Source organism: Colletotrichum phormii (assembly GCF_030913505.1).
Source record: "Colletotrichum phormii strain CBS 102054 chromosome Unknown BDP81scaffold_4, whole genome shotgun sequence".
NCBI classification, from domain to species: domain Eukaryota; kingdom Fungi; phylum Ascomycota; class Sordariomycetes; order Glomerellales; family Glomerellaceae; genus Colletotrichum; species Colletotrichum phormii.
The window spans coordinates 151,108-172,423 of record NW_026851446.1 but is presented as its reverse complement, the minus strand read 5'-3'; the positions used below and the strand labels follow the sequence as shown (position 1 = coordinate 172,423).

At 49.9% G+C, this 21,316-nt stretch overlaps 7 protein-coding genes across 7 annotated transcripts; 1 reads left to right on the top strand and 6 right to left on the bottom strand.

Annotated features, from left to right (window-relative positions):
* Nucleotides 1-382: 382 nt before the first annotated feature.
* Nucleotides 383-2,675, top strand: BDP81DRAFT_468970 (uncharacterized protein; the record flags this gene model as incomplete). Its single annotated transcript, XM_060594507.1, has 4 exons — nucleotides 383-757; nucleotides 815-1,344; nucleotides 1,395-2,197; nucleotides 2,383-2,675. 4 exons carry the CDS (start codon nucleotides 383-385, stop codon nucleotides 2,673-2,675), a joined length of 2,001 nt encoding a protein of 666 aa, XP_060448667.1.
* A 214-nt stretch (nucleotides 2,676-2,889) lies between these two features.
* BDP81DRAFT_419285 (uncharacterized protein) lies at nucleotides 2,890-3,628 on the bottom strand. The gene is made up of 3 exons (XM_060589762.1): nucleotides 3,238-3,628; nucleotides 3,075-3,156; nucleotides 2,890-3,017 (listed from the first exon to the last, which is right to left on the bottom strand). The coding sequence occupies exons 1-3, from the start codon at nucleotides 3,583-3,585 to the stop codon at nucleotides 2,923-2,925; spliced, it is 525 nt and encodes a 174-aa protein (XP_060448666.1). The 5' UTR covers nucleotides 3,586-3,628; the 3' UTR covers nucleotides 2,890-2,922.
* A 3,802-nt stretch (nucleotides 3,629-7,430) lies between these two features.
* BDP81DRAFT_157745 (uncharacterized protein) lies at nucleotides 7,431-8,545 on the bottom strand. Its single transcript, XM_060581968.1, has 2 exons — nucleotides 8,149-8,545; nucleotides 7,431-8,093 (listed from the first exon to the last, which is right to left on the bottom strand). The coding sequence occupies exons 1-2, from the start codon at nucleotides 8,467-8,469 to the stop codon at nucleotides 7,635-7,637; spliced, it is 780 nt and encodes a 259-aa protein (XP_060448665.1). The 5' UTR covers nucleotides 8,470-8,545; the 3' UTR covers nucleotides 7,431-7,634.
* Nucleotides 8,546-8,971: 426 nt separating this feature from the next.
* BDP81DRAFT_367584 (major facilitator superfamily transporter) lies at nucleotides 8,972-11,257 on the bottom strand (the record flags this gene model as incomplete). Its single annotated transcript, XM_060586543.1, has 8 exons — nucleotides 8,972-9,896; nucleotides 9,955-10,140; nucleotides 10,192-10,356; nucleotides 10,414-10,607; nucleotides 10,667-10,714; nucleotides 10,772-10,834; nucleotides 10,890-10,919; nucleotides 10,988-11,257. 8 exons carry the CDS (start codon nucleotides 11,255-11,257, stop codon nucleotides 9,185-9,187), a joined length of 1,668 nt encoding a protein of 555 aa, XP_060448664.1. The 3' UTR covers nucleotides 8,972-9,184.
* Nucleotides 11,258-13,165: 1,908 nt separating this feature from the next.
* On the bottom strand, nucleotides 13,166-14,639 carry BDP81DRAFT_367583 (TfdA family taurine catabolism dioxygenase TauD). The gene is made up of 3 exons (XM_060586542.1): nucleotides 14,430-14,639; nucleotides 13,630-14,362; nucleotides 13,166-13,575 (listed from the first exon to the last, which is right to left on the bottom strand). The coding sequence occupies exons 1-3, from the start codon at nucleotides 14,595-14,597 to the stop codon at nucleotides 13,328-13,330; spliced, it is 1,149 nt and encodes a 382-aa protein (XP_060448663.1). The 5' UTR covers nucleotides 14,598-14,639; the 3' UTR covers nucleotides 13,166-13,327.
* A 1,494-nt stretch (nucleotides 14,640-16,133) lies between these two features.
* Nucleotides 16,134-16,607, bottom strand: BDP81DRAFT_446443 (uncharacterized protein; the record flags this gene model as incomplete). Its single annotated transcript, XM_060592062.1, has 1 exon — nucleotides 16,134-16,607. The coding sequence occupies one exon, from the start codon at nucleotides 16,605-16,607 to the stop codon at nucleotides 16,134-16,136; it is 474 nt and encodes a 157-aa protein (XP_060448662.1).
* Nucleotides 16,608-21,057: 4,450 nt separating this feature from the next.
* Nucleotides 21,058-21,238, bottom strand: BDP81DRAFT_419270 (uncharacterized protein; the record flags this gene model as incomplete). The annotated part of the gene is made up of 1 exon (XM_060589761.1): nucleotides 21,058-21,238. A coding segment is annotated over exon 1 (150 nt), but the record flags the coding sequence as incomplete, so codon positions are not given.
* Between the last annotated feature and the right edge of the window lie 78 nt (nucleotides 21,239-21,316).

Here is a 21,316-nt window from a genome sequence, read left to right as displayed (position 1 = left end):
TTCATTCATACTTTCATAGTATTGGAAATAATGCTAACTTGCAGAGGAAAGAAGATGACTGATGTGAGCCGAACCGATGGCTCCGGACATAACGTCAGGAACCAAAGTAAGGCTGCGTGGCTTGGAACCGGAGGGTGTGATGAGTGTACCCCGCTCCTAGATCCTCGTCACCGAATGCCTCCCAGAGTATTGAGGCGTGGATCGGGTGTGCTAACACATGTGAAGGTTCAATCAGGCTGCGGTCGATGAGCCCTTTTATCTTGACTGAAGTTGGGAAATTTAATTCAGATAATATGTTCTTACTGAGATAAAATCCTCTCCGCATCTTCCATCTACTTCCGCGCGATATTCAACCGTTGCCGACTCGCATCTCGAGTACAAAATGTCAGGCATCGAGGCGGTTGGGCTGGTCCTCGGACTATGGCCCGTTATCGCAAGTCTTGTCAAAGGTTACAAGGCAGCTAAGGATGGAGATGACCGCGATTTGCTTCTACGCAGGATTGATGTCCAGCAGATCATTTACGAACACTGTGTAAGACAGCTTGTTCAAGAAAATGACCAAACTGTCGATGATAATTTGACGAACACGGAAATTAGGCAACTTGATATCTCATTCTGGCAAAAGCCATCATTCCGAATGAGACTGCGCAGTCGTCTCGGTACAAGAGACTTCGACTTGATGGAGTCTGTCCTGAAGCAGATCGAAACGACAATGAACAGCCTACGTAGCCAACTTGAAAACGGCCAAGCTGATCTTGTGAGCTCATGTATACTTTATCTTTCGATAAGTAGCATCACGCTGACGTTCGGCTAGACAGTGACAGGCACGCGAAGGAGTCGAATGAAGCATCACTTTCGCCAGATGAGAATCAATATGCCGCACTCAGAATTTCAGAAATCCTTTGACAGACTGAAAGACCATAACACGGAATTGCAACAGCTCGTCCAGATTTTCGAACAGTCCCAAAACACGCTGAAGTGGAAATCTCCGGCTTCGAGCAGGAAGCGCCGGGCTTCGACCATCATGAGATCAAAACGTGTAGCACCAAAGCATATAAACGAATTCTCCCGAATTCTCGAAAACAGCTATAATTGCAGCTGCAGCGGGGGACACGGTGCGGATCTCAACATCAATGGGGACGCTCAGTTCCAAGTGTACTTCCATATCGGCGACGAAACCGAAACACCCTTCTCTGAAGCTTCCTCAGAATCTCGACTTCCTACAATGTCCACGGTATCAGCAATCAACATCGGAAATGAAGGCGATTTGGATAGAACGGGTCGAGTTATGGCGCCTGAAATTGTGGGCACACCTGAGCGTACGGAATTCAGCAAAAGTCCAGGGTGAGCATCTGACTACTCTCTACTGATACTATTTCGAACTGACGATATAGAAGCCAGGACGATGCCAGGACATCGTGGTCTCGATCTCGCCACAACAGCACTAGCACTGGATCCCACGAAAGACGCGCTACTCGTGCACTTCCAATCATATTCTACCGGCCACTCTCCGAATCTAACGACAATGGGAGGGAAATTTACGATATGTGCGATCTAGTGAAAAGTCTAGATAAGAACGTCGCGAACACTCGGAGATCGTATCAAACAGTTGGTACACTTGGCCATGGTGGCAAACATTTTGCAGCCCGCCCCATAGACCCAGCAACGGCAGACAACCATGTGATATCCCTCGACGAGAAGCTCCCTGAAGCCGAGGATTGGCTGTTATCCCGTCAACAGCGCGTCGATATCGCACAGAGACTCGCTCTGGCTATTGTGCAGTTTTGGTCAACATCTTGGATTGACAGGTGGTGGACATGGAGGGATTTCTCAGTCAAGGATGGTGATGCCCGGGAGGTCCAACTCTTTGTGACGCGCACCATCTTTGCACCAACTTCCGAGGCAAAGTCAACTGGGACGCCAGCAAGAATCTGGAGGTTTCTTCGAGAGCCGCTGCTAGTTCGACTTGGGTTTGCATTGATCGAGTTGGCGCTGGGCATGAGACTATCTCGATGGAGAGAACTGCGTAAGTATGGCAATACGACTGTTGAAGGACTTGGAGAAGACAGTCAGGACGAGAGGGATTACGATACCGCCCTAACCATTCTAGGGCGGAAGATATTGCAGGAAGAGGTTAGTGTAGCATATCAGGCTGTGGTAGAGGCTTGCTTGAAGTGCGAAGTAGTTCGGGAAACAGGTGCGATTTCTCTCACAACGGCTGCAAATTCTTTCTCAGAAGATGTAGATCGCGAGATCTTGCAGCCGCTTTCCGAGTACTTCGAGACTAACTGGGGGGAGATGAAGTCGGATTGACCACGCATTGTGCAGAGGTAGACGGGTATCGGAAGCAACAATCATAGGCACGCTAGTTTTCCTTGTCAGTTCCATCGAACCAAGACACGCATTTCGATGCTTTCCCTTCTGAAATCTTCCTCTCGCGTGATGGGATTGTCGAACGAGGCATGTGGAACCCCTGGAGTCGCCCCTTGTGGCTCCTGCGAGTCGGCATTTTTGAAGATCATCAATTCTGTCGCCAACTGATTCGAGAGGTAATACCAAGTCTGCCCTTCATTGAAATGGACCTGAGTATTTTCGAAAACGTGGTCACGATCGACGACGTCGCCCGTCATCGTATCCCGTGCAAAGTCGACGGTCTGGGCATCGCACAATGCTAAAGGCCAATCGACCAAGGGCCCTTGAAGAGGATGCCACACGCTTGTAAGCCACATAGGTCAGCCTATTGCATGATATGGGTGGTTCCGACTGATAAGTGACAGAAAGAAACGTGGCAGAGTCTCGGCTCAGCCGAGCTGATAGTAGGTGTGCTTCGGTCACTACGGAAGCTAGTGGAACGCTTCACGGGGTCTGGACATTGAGGCTTGCGAAAATGTTGTGTTGAGAACAGAAGTGCAAGATTAAGGCTTACTTGACACATTGCCAGCGTCGCCCCAAGATTGAGTCTGCCTTCTCCCCAAAGGTTTCTTGAATAATGGACCTGCCACCTTCGTAGGTATGGTCTGTCCGGCATCGCATCAATAAGCTTTGGAGCGGGGTAACGAGAGGTGAGAACTGACCGATATGCGCCCTTGAAGCAGGCTGGTTGAAAGCGTATGAATTTCCTGTTGCAATTGGCCAGTTCGGATGTCGCCGGCGCACCTACTTTGTACATCGAGCATGCATCAGCCAGAGCCTGCTTCACTAGTCTATCAACTTTCCAGACTCAAGATCAGTACTGACCACGTAGTCAAGCAAGTCAACTGATGAGGCCGCTAGAGCCAGTCTCACCGCAACCATGACTTCGGGAGCGTGGATCTTCTCGATCATATCTGTGTTGGCGTAGTCGTCATACTGCAAGGCGGACGAACAGTTGGTCACTGTGAAGCCACACTCGTTGTAGTCCAAGGACCGAAGGCGCAGGTCGTGGAACTTGACTTCATGTTGGACTCTGTCAATGTTACTCTGAGGAATGCCGTCGTTAGGGCTTGGGACGTATCGAAGCGTGTAAGGCTTTTCGTGTTCGTACTTTGGGTCGCGAGCTAAAAAGTGCATGTGCGCTGTCAAGTACGAGGGCGAAGGCAGTGCCATTCTAGGTAAGGTGGGGAGCAGTAAAGGCGTTGTCAGCCTCACACGACGAACTCCCTTGGGTTCAGTGGTCGTATAGGAAGAGTGAGAATTTATGTTGAAATTGATGACACGGGTGCTCGCTTTCAAGCTACTAAAGCTCTCCCTGTTTCCGGTTTCGGGGACCTCAGGTCCATGTATACACATATCGTATCGCCCTGCATGCGCAAGGTGGCTTCTTAGTACAACATGGCCATGGAAGCTGAGAACACTTGCAGCTCGCCACGTCAGCGTATGTAGCTTCTGTGTTACGCTCGGTCAAGTGCTTATGTACATCAAGATGTTCCCGTGATCATCATCTTGTGGCCGATGTCCGCTTTTCGTGTGCTATCAGTGCAAGCTTACATCGACACTTTAGAAACGTATTCATCATAATTGCTATAATCAAACATAAGGTAGATCACTCAGCTCAGAAAGTTTAGTGTCCCCCGGAGCTTTAGCTTCAGAAATAATTCATTCCACTCATTACATTCGAGTGCGGCCGTTGATCGGTTTACCGGTCTGGTTACAAGTCGCTTGGTGTTCTCAACGAAATAACACAGGTGAAGGAAAATGATGGTTCCCGATGATATCTGGTGCCATTGCATACAGGGAGCGCAGGTGGTTTAATGATCGGATGTTGCTAATCGGGACACTACTCGTTAGACGTAATTTTCCACCCATCACATCATGAATCTTTATCTCTGACCGCCACTACTCGGCAGCCAAGCGGTGTAAATTAGCCTCGGAAAACTTGCAGAGTGTTGAGCAAGTTTTGGATCGTTAGCTCCCGATTCTCGCATCGTTAGTGCAATGTTTAAGATCTTCTCAAGTACGTTTGCCACCCTCTGATCAGCCTGCGAACAGACTGGGTGAGTCTGTCAAGTTGGGGTGTTGACGCAGGGTGGAAGCTCTCAGAGGCCAACTGCAGTTAGGGGTAGAATGATGAATTACTGAAATCTACTCCTCCCTCGACGTGTACTCCCTGCGCTGTATATATATCCGAGCTGCTCCTTTGTTGCTTGGACTCCTTACTACCTCTGACTAGCCCCTATCCGGGAGGGCTCTGACAGAATCTTTGTCCTGGATCCGCTTCATTGTCAGTTGCCCAAGCATCACATCCGTCATCAGAAGCAAGGTCGTCGAAAATTACACCAAGGGCTTCAAGCCAGATACATTGCATCTTTTTTGGACAGTGAACAGACCACGTGCAACCACCTCCTTTAGTTCTGTGAGCATCTGATACTGATATCGAAGGAGCCAAACGCCCCCTTCAAGTTGGATTCAAGCAGCGTACAAGCTCCTGAAATACAGTCTCATCAAATTATCGCTTCTTCTCATCATCATGGACTGCCCAAAGCCCGTAAAGACCCAACCTTGGAAAAAGACCTGGCCACCTCAGAACCAGGATACAGTCACCAAAGGAGCTACAGCTGGAGTCAATTATGGCGTTGAGAGAGGCGACATAGTCGTAGTGGACGGGACTAGTGCCAACATCAAGCCCCTTCATGGTCCTGTCTCTGATGAAAATTGAAGCCGGAGAGCTTCAACTCGTAAGTTCAATCATGCAACTCTATATGTATGTGAGGTTTTCCTAACGCTTTCAGGGTCATGATTATTCTTCTCGGCCAGCATGCTCTCTTCGGAAGCCTCAGTAGAGAATACGTATAACCTCTGCTATTCGGCACGTATCATTTTTCACGTCAGGACCAATGACATAGTAAGATGTCTGGCCATTCGAAGCAAAGATTCATACGACATCTCGAATTGTTTGGATGAGACTCTATGGCGAGGCTGCGAGGCGATGGTCGTTGTTGGCGGTCCGATGTTATGACGGGGCCGATCCGGGGCACTGGTGACTAGTCCACTCGACCGATACGTCGTGCCGCTTTCTATCCCGGTTTGACGGGATGGCGATGGGAGTTTTCAATTGTCTACAATTAGAAGCCGCCTATCAGTCATCAATTGTTGTTGTTGTTGTTGTTGTATTTTAACGCCGTAGCGGCAAGGGCGCAGCCGCCCTTGCGGCAGACCTCCCGAAGGGTATATGGCGTGGAGGGCCGTAGGCCTATAGCTATCACTAGATACAGTCCAGCTCGTCCTCCAAATCGTGCCCAAAGGCAACTATGTGTTTAACCTGTCTCTGGGTGCCGCTGGCTTGCCCGAGACAGTGCTATGGTCGTCCCTAGAACGCAATTCCGCCAGTATCTCCTATCCTTCGACCCAGAGCCCGCAGGCTTCTGGTTTACACAACGTTCCAGTAACCGTCCGGAGTATATCGTAATAGGTAATACCGCCACAAGGGAAACCACAAGGGGCAAAACCTCGTAAGACTAGGTTGTAGGGCTTGCTGTTAGGTTCTGTAACGAGCATAGCTGTATATAGCCGTGGCTATACATCGCTACCCAATGGTCGTTTCATCTCTTCGAGGGAGTCTTCGATCGTTTAAGGGGCAAAGGTGCTGAGAGAGCGAAGTCGAAAAGTCGGTCGGTGATGTTCAATTTGGGCCCGGAAGCGCCACTTGCGCCGGGAAAGAAAGTCGCCCGTCTCCTTCGGGAGGCTAGATGGAACCTCTGCTCCCTGCCCTACCAGGAAGACTTCGTCTAGCCTGCGGAAGGCGAATTCGAGTCGACGGCGGCTCGTTAGGTTGAATAATCGTCGGCTCGATTCGAGGGGAAAATGTGCGTTGTTAAGGGTTTGATTAGCGTATAGCTAATGCACCCCAGCGCGCAGCGGCAAACCGCGGGGACTGGGGCCCCTCTTTAGCATGGCACTAACAGCCCGTGCCAAGCTGGAGAGATGTTTCGTGGAGGTTGCTATCAGTCATCAAGATATGAGAGGATATTGGATACGGAAGGACAAACTTTCAGGCCGATTTTCAAGGATCATGTAATGTACAGTCGCCCGCCTCGTTCAAAAACCCATCTGTTTCCTGCTGGTGGAGAACCGTTTCCCTTCGCATTGCTTTGTATTCAATAGGCAGACGACCGGTATGCCCGGTTTCGGCTCCGACTTTCACATGTGAGCGATGGACCAGTAGGGGGGCGGTGTTAAACTTACAACATAAGATAGGTATGAACTCGACCAGGACCGGGATCCAGGGCGTGATGGCAAGCGCCTGGCCCAGACTCCAATCTTCTCCTGTCTTTGAAGCACCGGCGAAGAAGATAACAAGTATTATCCAGGCTCCCCACATACAAATGAAGTTGATAGTGGCGTATAAGATGACTGCGCCCTAGGCAATCTTGTTGAGCCATTGCGCCTGCCACATTTTGCGGTTGTTGCACCCATAAAAGCATAGCACAACACTCAGGCATAGCCCGAAGAGCGGTGGCATCCACACCATGGCAGCCATTGTGAATATGGCAGCACCAACAACAATCTGTGATGGGTGGTTCTGGGGGCAGGCATCGAAGACAACTTCGTTGTGGTAGTAGTCGGCTTGGGCATTGTTGGGCCTCCCTAGGGCTGCCCTTCATCACCTCCTCGCGGCACGGTCAGGCCACGGGGACTTTAAACAATATCACCAACGCTTTAACCACACAGAAGCACTACTCACCTGCTCCTGTGGATGGGTTAAGGAGGCAGATCATCTAGTCTACTGCCGAAAGACCCTACTGAGGAGGCAACAGTGGCCCACCCTCTACCCCTACAGCCGCCAGGAGCCCGTAGGACCTATAGGGTCCCTCGATCGCTACTTCAAGGGGCTAATCACTGACTCTGAAGGCTTCCAGGCCTTCCTCTGCGTGACAGACTTCTTCCAGAAGATCTGCCCGCGGTACTAGGAGATAGGTCATAACCTATCCTCCAAACGACAAACTACCTCTATTAAGAAACCAGATGGTTATAACGGAACTAGGGCACCAGTGGGAACTAGGGATGGATAGAACACATAGTAGCTCACGAGCAAGATTTGGAGGACGTCAGGATACGGCGTGTACTATATAGTATATAGCTAGAGCCTGCGACCCTTCACGCCACATACCCTCCGGGAGGTCTGCCGCAAGGGCGGCTGCGCCCTTGCCGCCATGGCGTTAAATAGAACAACAACAACATTGGGCATTGTTGGTGCATAGAACCCATGCTGACGTGTGAATTAGGAAGAGGCCGACAAGGATAGTCCCCTTCATCCAGCCACGACGTGTGGAATCTAGGATGAGCGGGAGCATTGCTGCCAGCGGGTAAAAGCTGAGAGCTGAGACAACGAGTTGTAAGGATGAGTTATACTTATAGACGATAGGCGTTACTTGGCTGTAGATGACGGTGGCCTCAATCCCAAGAGAGACAAATGCTGCGGCCATAAACAGGCCATATCTTGTGCCTCTAATCGCCTCGTTGACGCGAGAAAAAGGACCTGGATTGGCGTCAGATGGCAGTGCCTGAAGCAGTTCAGCCGAGCTGGATGATGTTTTGCTGCGCTGGAGGAAATTCAGGATCGCAAAAGCACAGTAAACGGTGAGCAAGATGCAATCAATGCCGTACGAAGTCAGGAGCTCTGAGATATTAGTACCACTCTTGCGTAGCAGAGATGTTCAATTATATGCGTACCCCATAGCCTGCGAGGCCGCCGTCAATTTCAGACCCAATTGACTGGCACATCGAACTGCGACATATCGCTTTGTCAATTACTTGATCGGCCAGATCAGCTCTGTTTGCGCGCGTCCACTCATGCCAATCAACGATTTGGGCACTAGTTGCGTTGATGCTGTTATGGCCTTCAACCGCTGTTCGCCAGAATGTTGCGACATCAGGGTAGGGCGGTTCGTTGTTCTGTGTCAAAAGCCAAGCAAAGTAATTTCCCGACAGGGAACAATTCCCACCGATATCAAACGACGTCCAGGGCGTGTCGGTTCCTGGAAGTATGCTCATTATTGCATGTGAGTTTCGCTGACGCAGAATCGCGGTCGAAGTAGGCTGGTTTGCTCCTGGTTAAATGGGAGAAGGGCTCCTTCTCTTCCCCGTGACGCGACGACGGGAAGACAGACACGACGTTATGGAATCTTGAAGCCTGGAGATATTCGTAGTCCCTGGAAGGATTTGATCCCTTGCATCAAGTAGGTAGCATTGACCCCTGGAGTAACACCAGAGCCTTCATCAGAATACCATGGATCGTTGGCTAAAATACAGCTAACCGGTTATCGTAAGCTCTGTCCATGATAGGCCTAGCACACACAGAAATAGCTCGCGTGGCGATGGAATGATGCCCATCGTGACCGCCTGCATCACCAACTGCATCTACATTGAAGCCGAGATACAAAAGCAACGTGCCTTTTTTTCTTAGGTAAAAAGAGCCTAACATTAAAATAACATTTATTTGATGGCCATTCGTAATCAGCTCTCAGACTGGTTGAGATGACTCTGGACTCGACTTCATTTTACACTTCTGAGAAGATGGATTAAAGTCTTGATGTTCTTCACGGGGCTATCTTCTATGTACTTGGTAAGAATGGAAAGTCTCCACAACCAGATGACTACCTGCCGTCTCTAAGTTCGGAGACTGACTCTGTCCTCAAAGATCTCAACTTGACAAACGATTCTAAGGATGCTATGCCATTGCATTCTTTCAAAACACAGAGCTGGCTACTCAGTGCACAAAGCGAAAGTCAAGCCTTTGCTGGCCTTCATCAGTGGTGTTGAGAGAGTAGTCCTCCTGTTGCTCCTTGGACATGGCGTTCCACCGACTATCGCGAACCTTGTTACGCCAGATGTAGAAGGCCTTGACGAAGTAAAACAGAACAATGTTGAAGCAGCAGACCCCGAGTAAGATCTTGTTTCCGCGGCGATACAGAGGCTGGTCGTCGTCTCGGTAAATGTTTGAAGCCGCGATGTTGCCGGCCTGCACAAACATGTTGTACAGCGCGGCACTGACAGCTCTTGTTCGCACGGCATTGCTGTTCTTGGCATTCCAACCGACCAAGATCGCGTGGCAGTAAGGGTAGCTCAGCAGACCCGTCAATAGGGCGTATCTGATCCAGGTGCTGGTGTCGGCGGGCAAGGCGACGAGTGCGACAAGCCAGGGGAAGATCCAGATGTTTGAGATTGATGAAACGATGGCGCGCTCCTTGAACTTCCCGGAAACCCAAGAGATGATCAAGAGGTTGACGGCAAAAAGGAACTGGGAAGGAATGGCGAGAAGGTTCGCTTGGAAGGTTGAGAAGCCCAATCGGCGCAGAATGTAGGACAGGTAGGTGCTCGGCGGGGACGGCGGAATGTAAGCAGTCAAGCCAATCAGGTACAAAGGCCATTGCTCCCAATCCTTGATTGCTTTGAACAGAAGAGAAGGACCAACGGCTTCGCTATTCAATGAATTAGCTTGAGTTTGCTGTGGGTTTGAAAGAACAGGAGGATCCATACCGGTTGTGCATGTCGCCCTTGCTCGGGTCGTCCCGCAGCAAGCGGTTGACCATGATCAACTCTTCATGTTCAGTGAACCATCCATCCTTGCCACGGAACCAATTTCTGGTCTGCGTAGGACCAGGAGGCATCAGACCCCACGAGAAGAGACCAATGATGAGAGTCACGATACCCTCGATAAGGAACCTAGCCAAAGTCAGTTCTGGACGAGAGACCGCGATCGCGACGAAAACTTACAGCCATCTCCAACCGGCCCATCCTGCGACGCCTCGCATCTGAAGTACACCGGCAGCGACCAGGGAGCCAACGATGTTGACAGTGCTGAGTGCTGTCCAAAACCATGCGAGCCTCAGAGGCAACTCATTAGACTTGTAGAAGTATGTGAGCCACAGAACAATATCGCTGCTTTATGTCAGTATCTTGCGCTCGTTAAGGAAAGGTCAAAAATGCAAAACTTACGGAATGAATCCACCCATAAGAAGACCGAGAAGAGCCTTCACCGCGTAGAACCCAGAACGGTTCGACAAAAAGGCTTGACATCCAGCAGTGATGGACCAGCCGACCATGATGGAAGGAATCCAAACATCGGCACCGAGCTTCTTGCTAACCAGACCACTGGGCAACTCGGCAGCGAGGAATGATAGAAGGAAGATCTGAACCACGTTTAAGCCTGTAAGTTCCACCAGATGTCTTGTTGTATGAGAATACTAACAGTTTGTCCATAATTGAAATCATTCGTGGTCATGCCAAGCTCCGGAAGCTATCAAAAGAGTTAGCGCCTTCAACATTGCTGGACTTCAGGTTGTTTCCTTCTTACCATGTTGTCGGAAATCGCACGGTTGATGTTTCTTCGGTGGAGATCAAGAGCGCAGAACATGACCTGGTGATTCCATCAGCTTCAGTCTATCGATTTGCCCAGAGAATGTAGTCCTTACCCAAGCCCACACCATGATTTTCCTATCAATCTACACCGAGTCAAGTCAGCATCTGAGATCTGTGACCATCAAGCCCAGGTTCACAAGGTACTACACACCTTTCTGACCAGCTTCTTCTCATCTTCGGCCGACCAGGTGTAGTTGGGGTCGAAACGGTGACGGTTCTCGTAAGAAGCCTTCTCGTAGACTTTGCGCCAGTGGTCGGTGATGCTGGGGTCCGAAAAGACATGTTCGTCCGTGGACCCGTACTGTTGAGCAACCTGCTCTTTTAAAGACGAAGCTGAAGTGTCGGTAGCAGCCTGCGTCTGAATGGTGTTGACCTCTTTGATCGAGTCCCTGAAGGGCCCTTCAACTCCGGTGGAGGCCATGGCTGAACTTGACAAACCAATTGTCACACTGGGTGCAAAATCCTGTTGAAGTCTTTCGAGCTCTCAGCGAAGCCACACAGAGGTCCCGGGAACATTATCCGGTCCGCGGAGATGCATGGACCTTTATACATTCCCTCCCTGGACCCGACAATCTGGTTGTGGTCTTCAAACCAGATCCATCTCAAACCTCCATCCCGACGTTGGATGACAGGGCTCTCCGGAGAGAAAGAAAAGCCTTCACAGTGTCGCGATGATCCAAGACGATCACCTCATAGGCGATTTGCTCCCTTGAGCAAATAGAACTTCTTATCTATGGTGCAATTGCTTGACTGAATTGCTCTGCATGTCAATGGCCCAACGAGTTGTGCTAGAGAGCGTGGGGGGTGTGATCCGGAGTGGGCCCGGCCAAGTTGAATGTCGTCGTCGATAGCTGGGCGGCAGTCCCCGCCTGAGGCAGCAAGAGCGCTACGAAGAACTAATTCAAGCTTACTTTACGGAGACTTCAGCTAAGCGGAAGGAATCCCGTCTCGATTAACGGGAGTGATTTGTGGGGGGGGGGGGGGGGGGTATGGACGTGTGAGGGTCTAGATGCCGACTGGGGAGAGCTGCACAATGCCGCAAAGATGACGAGTCAATCACCTTGTGTGGGATGTGCGTCCGACGGCGAGGATAATCCATGTCTGTCCCTATTAAGTCTTGAGTGTCTCGAGCGGCATGAACACCCACATGTTTGTTGACGAAAAAGGCTTGGAGAAGTTATTGCGTGATGGGGGCCATGGGATTGCGACAGACTCTTGGGCCGAAATGCGAGAGATTGGCCAATCAGATAACAGCAAAAGAAACAACCCGCGTCAGTTGCCAGCCCCTCTGGCGGCCCCTTCAAATGGACTATGCAACTTAACGCCAAGGATTGATTCCAAGTCAATTCCTCGTCTATTACAGATACTTGATCCAAGGTCGAAAAGTCTTTGTCTCACCCGAAGGCTTGGGTCGAAGGTGTGATTTCAGACCTCAGCGATGGCTTGTCAAGGGCAGAAAAAGCCCCCGAGTTCAAGGTAGCTTCAAAGGGCACACCTTAGCTCCGAATTATACCCCACGCGAGGCGAACTAGCCATTCCTATGGGATACCGACACTATCTCGTCATTCTCTACTCCGTAGTGACAACTTGAACCTGTGGTTACAAGGTTGAAGGAAGAGTGTCCAAAGTTGACACGGGCAAAGCAAGACCCCAAATCTTCCCGATACAACGGTTGAGCCGAGCGGGCATCAAACTCTTCCACACTTTATACGTTTAGGTCTCCAATAGTTCTAGAGAAGGAGAGTAATGTGTGTTCCACAGTAGTCAACTCCCAAACCGACTCTGGCGTTGTGCATCGCAGCCGTTCGTGAAGTTACAGGAAAATGTATTCAATGTCTGTAGTTGTCGCAGCGCCACACGTGGCGCTGCCGGTTACTGCCGTACGATACCACTTTCCACAAGCCGATTACCCGTCTTGTACGGTATATAGATAGGACCCTCATACGGGTCTTCCACTTATAGGAATCAAGCCACTTTCTACCATACAAGTCTTCCACTTGCTACCTCGCTTTGTGACAGTTATGAGCCCAGGATTCTACCGGTAGCACAACCGTCTAAAGTGTAGCTTTGACGCGTACCCACATCTAAAGCCTCAGGTTCAATTCCCGCTCGGGTGGGCAGTTTTGCCGCCTAATCAGGTCTAAAAGAGCCCAAGTGCCACCCAACAAGCCCAGAGCGGCCACGGGTAAAAGCGTACAGACCCCTACCCTTCCACAGGGCTAGGATCTGAGGGGGTGTGTCGTAGGGTATATATGGCGTTAATTGCTGCCCGTAATTAACGGCGTCGTTTTTGCGACAGTAGTATCTTTCCATTATGGCAACTTAGCAAGACAAGGCATAGTGTCAAGTAATAATTCATAATAAATTTGGCATATCTTCATAACTAAGTACCAGGCTCATGCGACTGGCTTTGCAGGCTACTGCTCGGAGGCTTGCTTGACCACAATGGTCTTTGATGTACACACCACGAAACTTCCCAATACTACAACATTCAACCCTTGAAGGGCGTCTCATACGGCCGCTCAGCCTGCGGTGTGATTCTGGCCAAGTGCCTTCTTGAACCGTTGTTCCAGTCAATGAGAGCAGAGTGCTGAGTGACGCGGTTATCCCAAACAACGACAGTGCCCTCCTCCCACTTCACGCGGGCATGGAAGTCAGCGCCCCAAGCGATGTGCTCGTAGAGGAACTTGAGCAAAGCGTCGGACTCTTCCTTCTTGAGGCCAACAATCTCACGTGTGACTAAGTCATAGGTCAGTATTCAAATTTGGATGGTCTGGGATGCTCTCAACTCACATTGAGGGTTGATGAACAGGGCCTTTTCGCCAGTAACAGGGTGTGTGCGAACGATGGGGTGAGTGTTGGCAACAGGCTCGCGACGCTTGATGCTACCCTTCTTGACAGACGCAGCAACCTGCTCAATACCAGAGTGAACAGCCTGAAGGCCGTGAAGCCTCTCCTGGAAGAGCGGGCTCAATCTGTTGTATGCCTCGGCAGCATTGCAGAACAGAGTATCACCTCCTGTCTCGGGCTTGTCTAGGATGTAGAGGAAAGTTGTGCCAGGAGGCTGCTGCTCGTACGAGACATCGGAGTGCCACGCGATAGAGCTGGTTCTGGTGGCGAAGAACTTCTCTGCTGACCTGTCACCCGCGGCACGGTGGACAAGGTGAACCTCGGGGAAGTTTTCAGGGGATCCTGAGGTTGGGTGAATGTGGTGACGGCCAAAGTAACCGCCGAACTCGAGGGCTTTATCGATCGGAAGGTCGGCGAAGTCCTGAGCGCGGAAAGCGACCACCTTACGCTCGGCGACGAAGCGAGCAAGTTGGTCACGACCAGCGTTGCTGAGTGTGCTGAGCTGGACACCTCTGACTTCTGTGCCGATCGAGGGCGTGAGGTCGGTCACCTGTGCGTCCTTGGGAAGAAGATCAGGGTAACTGGGGTCTGCGTCTCTGCCGTGCTCGGTGTGCTGGAAGGGCTGCAGGGGAGGATATTGCTGCTCAGGGTTCCATGTGGGAAGGTAGTGAGGGTACTACATCAACAGAATCAGTCTCCCTTCGGATAAGCACCATATAATTAGTCCTAGGAACAGTACAAACCTTTGCGCCCTCATGGCCATCGCCTCCCTTGGCCTCGGCATCCTTGTCATATGTTGTGGGTGAGAGTTCTTTGTAGTCTCCAGAGCCGTCGGCGTATAACCGGAGGTTGTTAACCGGGAGGTTGACCGGGTCGATCACAGTCGCTGTTGCGGTTGCTGAAGGGGCCATATTGGATCGTTTCTTTACTACTGAGGTTCTTTCTCCTTGCTAAAAATCGAATTAAGTATGGTGCATTGCGCCCGATCAAATCCCGGGGCCGTGCCCATGAGTTTATATAGACTACCCCTCCAAAGGGCCATCGACGTCGGAGTATATCCGATGAGGGGCATTCGTCCCAAAGATTGCATGCTGACAGGGATTCGATTGCGTTGCCTCCCAGACTTTCACCAAGACATAGCCTAGCAGCACCAGCCGATACGGTACCGGCTGGTGGGTTCATGGAACAGCACAATATCATTGGGGTTCAGCACTACATGAGACGAAAGGATGGAGGCGTTGGGTATTGTTTGATGGGGGGAAATGACGCCATCCATATCTAATAAGACCGGCCTTATGGTGGGATAACGACCAAGGAGACCATCAGCAGCAGCGTCTTTGATTAGCAATGGTGGTTGCAATGTTGCTATCCTGGGCGTCTAGCACGCAATCTGCTGATGCGACTCAGTGCGTGTTTGATGACCCCGCAATCTGGGCAGCACCGGCTTGTACTGTGTTGGTCCCAAGGTAACCAAGAGCATCTGAAATGGAGTTTGTTCCGATCTTATCTTGATACCGGGCTACTTACGGGAACTCTGGGAGATGAAATAGCTTCCGCCGCGCTGTGACGAGGAACTCGTAAGAGCAAAAGAGGTTCCGTTCAACTCAGTATTAGCTCCGTCGATGAAGCCCGTATGTGGTGGGGCGCACGGGTATATCTACGTCCGTCTCCTCCTACGGCGCAGATCTGGAAGTCGGTCGGTAATCGGGTTCGCTTCCAGATCTAGAAGTTGCTTTTTATTCGTTGCCTGCAGTATTTCCGGTGTTGTCGGGCACCGGAATCGGATGCCGTTTCGGGGATTCTTTCGGAGGTCAGCCGGCATCGGCCGGTAAACTACACCTTCTCCGTTTGACTGGAAGAACTCTTACGCATGCATGTTTTCTTGTCAGTCAACAACAGTAGTTTAGCTTCCGAAGTGCCATAGCGTTGAGATGGATAAACCAAGGTCATGCGGCCCCCACACGGGGCGTGAGCTATGCATCGAAAAAAACATACAGAATCTACGTTTAGCATCTCGGAGGCTGTACTAATAGTTCTCATCTGGACAGCCGTGGAGTATGATTGAAGTGAGTCGGGACATATTGGTTTCTATTTGAAATTCGAAAGAGCATGCGCATTTCTTTGAAATCTGTTTTCCTATCTATCATCTACACCTAGACTATGGCACAAATATGATGCGAAGTTCCATCCGCTATGATCTGCCCCGAGCACCCTTCCATAGCTTCCAGTGCAACCATAAGGCGGTCGCATTTAACGCTGCTACTGCGACCAAGCAAGCCTTGTTACCGACGGTGAATACTTCTATCACGACTTCTGCCGCTGCTGGACGAGACTTTCTGCCCATTTCGAGTTGCGTTGATCCATAAGCCACGAGCATAGCGTCTGTCATGGTGATGAAGAAGCTTTGTAACCCAAGAAGTGTAGCTATGGTCCCGGGTGCTGGCTTTTCAAGGGAGTTCTTCCAAGCCGCAATGTGGGATAACATAACTGTCGTAAGTGATACCAACAATAACGTCGCCAAGGACTGAACCGTGAAAACTCTGTAAGCTATTTGATATGGAATCAAACTGCCTGATAATTGCCCTGGTTAAATATCGTCGTGGGTCAAAGTCTTCGATGCTTTTTGAAGGAACAACCAAGATGCTACGATCTTTCAAATCAACTGACACATTAAACAATGTTGCAACAAAGTCAATGGTGCATTGAGTGGCATTCAGAGCCTCGTAGTCTTCGCCCGCAGCGATGGAAATAAACCGACGAGTTGATTTGGAGCTATCAGCAACGCCCACCGCCATGATCGAGCGTGGACTTTCGCCGATATACTCGGACCACTGCGCACTTCCGACACTATCAGATAGGAATCCGGTGACGGCGAACGTTCTATGTGGGTATTCGCGATCGATGTGAAAGTCCATAGGCATTGTGACTCGTCGTCTGCCTGCTGAGTGACCCGTTGGAAAACGATACTGATGATGCCGTTGTTGAGAGCAGCTTGCTTAGAATTACCGTGCCCACAGAGCCAGAGAAAATATCTTCTGTAGTCGCTTTAGACGGCCCAAAGTCTGGGAGATCAACTATGCTCGGTATAGTAATAGTGCTTTTCAAGGGTGTCATTGCGCCAGCCCACATCGCCGTCGCCAAAAAAGCAAAGCAGGGAAACACCATGATTCCCAATTGAAGGCATCTCCGCATGTCTTTAGGGGCTGGCGTTGTGTGTGGATGTTTGACATGCCCGTGCCCCTGCTCCACAGGCAGCATGCTGACGAACAACTTCTTAAGCGTGTCATGTTGGCCGAGGAAAATAATTGCTAGAGCATTGAAAAAACCAAGGATGTATGCTACAAGACGAAGAGCCGTCTCTGCAGCGGCGCGTTTCGAAATTTGCAGTTCTTGGAGGCAAAGAAACTTTGCGAGAAGCTGAAAGGCTGGCTGGGTTGCAAGACATGTCGAAAAGGAGGATTCGTACCAAGAACTGTCAATGGCCCACCCGCGTAAGTTGGCAATAATGAGAATGAAATCTGTAGTGCTCGCAATGAGCAAGCCCACCAGCATCATGTTGCTCAGCCCAGCGAAATGGCCTGAAAAGTTGACGTGGGTATGGGAAGTCATCCTTGGTTCCGGTTGTCCAGTCGCGGGGCTGATGCCTCAAATTCTTTGTAGCTCAGTGGAGAAACTTGAAGCCCATCCGTGATAACCTGAAAAGTCTTGAACAAGGACGGAATCATCGATCGCTACCGTAGATTAAAGTAATTGTACCGTATCTCCCTTTTTAGAAGATCCCAAGGGGCTTTTGTTTGTAGACTTCACTTATTAGTTCGAGGTCTCGGGCATCTCTTGGCATTAGATCTGCCCAATCAATGAATGCTTTGACCTTGAAACGCAGCCCCTAGCTGTGCTCCCTTGGCGCTCGAGCATGTAGCTCTCGTTACACACCGCCCAGCTGAAAGAATTCTGCATATTTATCTAATCTGTTGGAATGAGCCTGAATCATAGAGAGTTCTGTTCAGCTATTGCCTATCACATGATGGATTGTGGTAGCTTTCTGAGTCTCGAATTTGGCGATTTCTGAACCGCTTCTGCGTGATATCTAATTGCTAACTTAACGGATGTTACTCAGATCAGTCGTTCAATTGAGTTAGAATGGGCAGCTTGTTATTTGAACGTTGTCTTGACGTCAAGTGCTTTTCTATTAGCACTTTTATCCGATCCGATTGAACTTATTTGGCTGAAAGGCTACGCAGACCCAGAGAGTCGTTCCCAAGATAGATGTGCTCTTCTTGTATTGGTATGTTTGAGAGCAACGCAAGTCCCCCAAGCTCTTACTCCCAGGGGATTGATGTGTATTGCTGAAGAAATGGAATATCTGGTACTGCCAAGGGTTCGAATATTGATCTCGAGAAAAAAAACAGTCAATCTTAGGTTTGCGTGCGACCGCAACTTGGAAGGCTCTTGGTATGAATCCGTAAACAACCGAACTTCCGCTAGTCTTTACTGTCTTCAGCTCCCATAATGACCCGATTTTCTCTGTTAAGAATTTGAAGAGTCTGTTGGCAGTCTTACTCCCTCCTCGATTCCAGGGATCATGGCTGGGAGAGCCATGATGGCGATGACCGAGCCCAATATCCCATCGGGTGCTGCTTGACCCCATTTTTGCCAAGCCCGAAAATACCCAGCATTTACCCACTTTTACTCCGTATTCAAAGGGATAAGTTACATGATAGTATATTATATACCCCTATGATTTCTGTTGGATTCACAGGTGGAAAAGGAAAATACTCGAGTATCGTGGGTAGCAACGATCACCGACTGTAGTGGTGATATTGCTTGTTCTTGTTGTTCTTGAGTGGAAGTCTAACCAGGTGCCAGCGGCGGCAGGAAGTCTGGGGTATACCACCCTCGTGTGGCTGAGCCACACGGACCACCGTGGCTGGAACGGACCGCGGCAGCAACCTCCTGCTGCCTAATGTAGGCCTATTCCAACACTATCATTTTGCATTACTACAAGATTATTACAGTATATATAGACGTAACCCTACCTCTAGGTTTCCGTACTATTTAACCTTAGCCCTTTTTTTAGTCTTTTTTATTTTATTTTATTCTCTCCCTTTATTAAATGATCGTTAAAATCGCTATTTTAATAGTAATAAGAAAATTTATATTAAAAGTTTATAAAGATCGGTTAACGTGAATGATAAGCGAGTGAGACAGACAAGCGAGTGAGACACAAAACTGCGCCGATGATGCTTCAACACAAATGGAGACGTTTCTTCCACAACACATCATGGCATCCAGAAGTAATGAGTCAGGCATACAGCTGGCCCTTCAAGCTATCAGAATCAATCCAGAGCTTAGTGCACGGGCTGCAGCTACGATCTACTCGGTCAGCCATGCAACATTGAGTCGACGATTGAAGGGCTCTACATCTCGAAGCGACAGGATACCGAACTCGAGGAATCTTACTTTGCTAGAAGAGCAGACGTTAGTTGATCACATTCTCGATCTAGATGCCCGATCATTCCCTCCCCGGATCCGTGGTGTGGAAGAAATGGCTGATCGACTGCTTGCTGATCGCGACGCGCCTCCGGTTGGGAAGCGCTGGGCCTTAAACTTCGTCAAACGACAACCACAATTGCGGACGCGGTTTTTTCGGAGGTACGACTACAAGAGGGCCCAATGCGAGGATGCAGAGGCTATTCGCGGCTGGTTCGCTCTTGTGAAGAACACAATCGCGAAGTATGGTATCGATGAGTTTGATATCTACAACTTTGATGAGACTGGCTTTATGATGGGCCAGATTGCATCTGGCATGGTTGTCACAAGTACTGAAAGGCGTTCAAACACAAAAATGGCGCAGCCTGGTAATCGAGAATGGGTTACAGTGATTCAAGCCATCAACTCGCAAGGCTATAACGTCCCGCCGTACATCATCGTTGCAGGCCAATATCACCTCTCAACCTGGTATACAGAGTCAGGTTTCCCGGACGACTGGGTCATTGCGACGTCAGAAAACGGATGGACAACAAATGAAAGAGGCCTAGATTGGATCCAGCACTATGATCGTCATACGAAACCACGTTTGAGAGGCCAATATCGCCTCCTCGTCGTCGACGGGCACGAAAGTCACCACTCAACAGACTTTGAGCTATATTGCAAGGCAAACAAGATCGTTACACTTTGTATGCCGCCTCATTCGTCTCATCTACTCCAGCCCCTTGACGTTGGGTGCTTTGGTCCGCTAAAGACGGCGTATGGGCAACAAATTGAGGATAAGATGCGGCGGGGCGTAACCCACATCTCAAAGGAGGACTTCTTTCCTGCATATCGCAGCGCATTTAGTCAAGCGATGACTGAAAAAAACATCCAAGGGGGTTTTAGAGGAGCTGGGCTTGTTCCTCTGAGTGCAGAAAGCGTCCTATCAAAGCTGGATATCCGGCTACACACTCCAACGCCTCCAGCATCACTACCACAGACACCTCCGCCTTGGGTTTCAAGGACACCAAACAACCCAGTAGAGGCAAGCTCTCAATCCAACTTTATTAAGAGTCGGATCACTCGTCACCAAAGCAGCTCCCCAACCTCTATTTGCGAGGCTGTTGAACGACTTTCTAAAGGTACAAGAGGCATCATGCACCAAGTAGCCTTACTTAGATCTGAGGTACAGATTCTTAGAGACGAGAATAACCAACTCAGTCGACGACGGAGAACTAAGAAAACACGCCTACAACATGGAGGAAGTCTTACTGTAGCTGACGCAGCAGATATACAGTCACAGAAAGATGTGACTGCGCAGGTTCAGGAGGAAATGCGTCGTACTAGTGGTCGCAAACTGAGGGCCGGGACAGGTCAGCGACGGTGTGGCGTTTGTGGTCACCCGGGACACAATTCACGAACGTGCCAGTTTATTGAAGAGATGTCTGAAGATGAGGATTATGAGTAGTTTGAATTGAATTGATGCTGTTGATGTTGATATGGAAGCCAGTTTATCTCATCGGCGCAGTTTTGTGTCTCACTCGCTTGTCTGTCTCACTCGCTTATCATTCACGTTATAATATTTAGATGTAATAATTAGATAATCGTCAGGTAGCATGAGTTATAATGTCTATTCTGAAGCATTTGGTGTTGATATGATCGGATCTGAAGTACAGCGTCTTCCCCACCTCCAGGTGGCGTTGCTGTAATCCAAGGATGTAAGTCAGAATGAAGAGCGGGCAGCGGTAGTGGCCTCGATCCTAAGCTACCCGGGCTTCTTTCGTCCTGTCGCCGGTCGTCGTTATTCCGATGGTGGTCCAAGACACACTGAACGAGGTGCTTGAAGCTGGCGCATGACTGTCCAGCAGGTGCAGAAGGGGGAACCCAGTCGAGAAACCCTACTGTTGGATCTCTGAGCAGTCGGCAGAAAAGGTGGATCTGGAAGGCGGTATGGGCACTTACAAACGGCCCCTTACATACCACTTCTGAGAGGCCGTGGGCTCTGCCCACAACCTCCTCCTTCCACCTCCAGACGCAGCAATAATAGACCATTATTGACACTTCGTTCCAACCGTACGGTTGCCCTGCTGACGTGTATACCAACACCTACTAGCAGACTGAGCTGTTGCACAATAGAGGACCTTGTCATTTCAATGTTCTG

Coding starts and splice junctions, on each gene's coding strand:
- BDP81DRAFT_367583 (XM_060586542.1), bottom strand. CDS start 14,597: ATGGCCCCTTCAGCAACCGCAACAGCGACTGTGATCGACCCGGTCAAC. Junction 14,363..14,429: donor ATGGCCATGAGGGCGCAAAG/GTTTGTACTGTT, acceptor CTGTTGATGTAG/TACCCTCACTACCTTCCCAC. Junction 13,576..13,629: donor CCTGTTCATCAACCCTCAAT/GTGAGTTGAGAG, acceptor CCTATGACTTAG/TCACACGTGAGATTGTTGGC.
- BDP81DRAFT_419285 (XM_060589762.1), bottom strand. CDS start 3,585: ATGGCACTGCCTTCGCCCTCGTACTTGACAGCGCACATGCACTTTTTA. Junction 3,157..3,237: donor TTGACTTGCTTGACTACGTG/GTCAGTACTGAT, acceptor TGTACAAAGTAG/GTGCGCCGGCGACATCCGAA. Junction 3,018..3,074: donor TGCTTCAAGGGCGCATATCG/GTCAGTTCTCAC, acceptor GATGCCGGACAG/ACCATACCTACGAAGGTGGC.
- BDP81DRAFT_157745 (XM_060581968.1), bottom strand. CDS start 8,469: ATGAGCATACTTCCAGGAACCGACACGCCCTGGACGTCGTTTGATATC. Junction 8,094..8,148: donor GCGGCCTCGCAGGCTATGGG/GTACGCATATAA, acceptor AATATCTCAGAG/CTCCTGACTTCGTACGGCAT.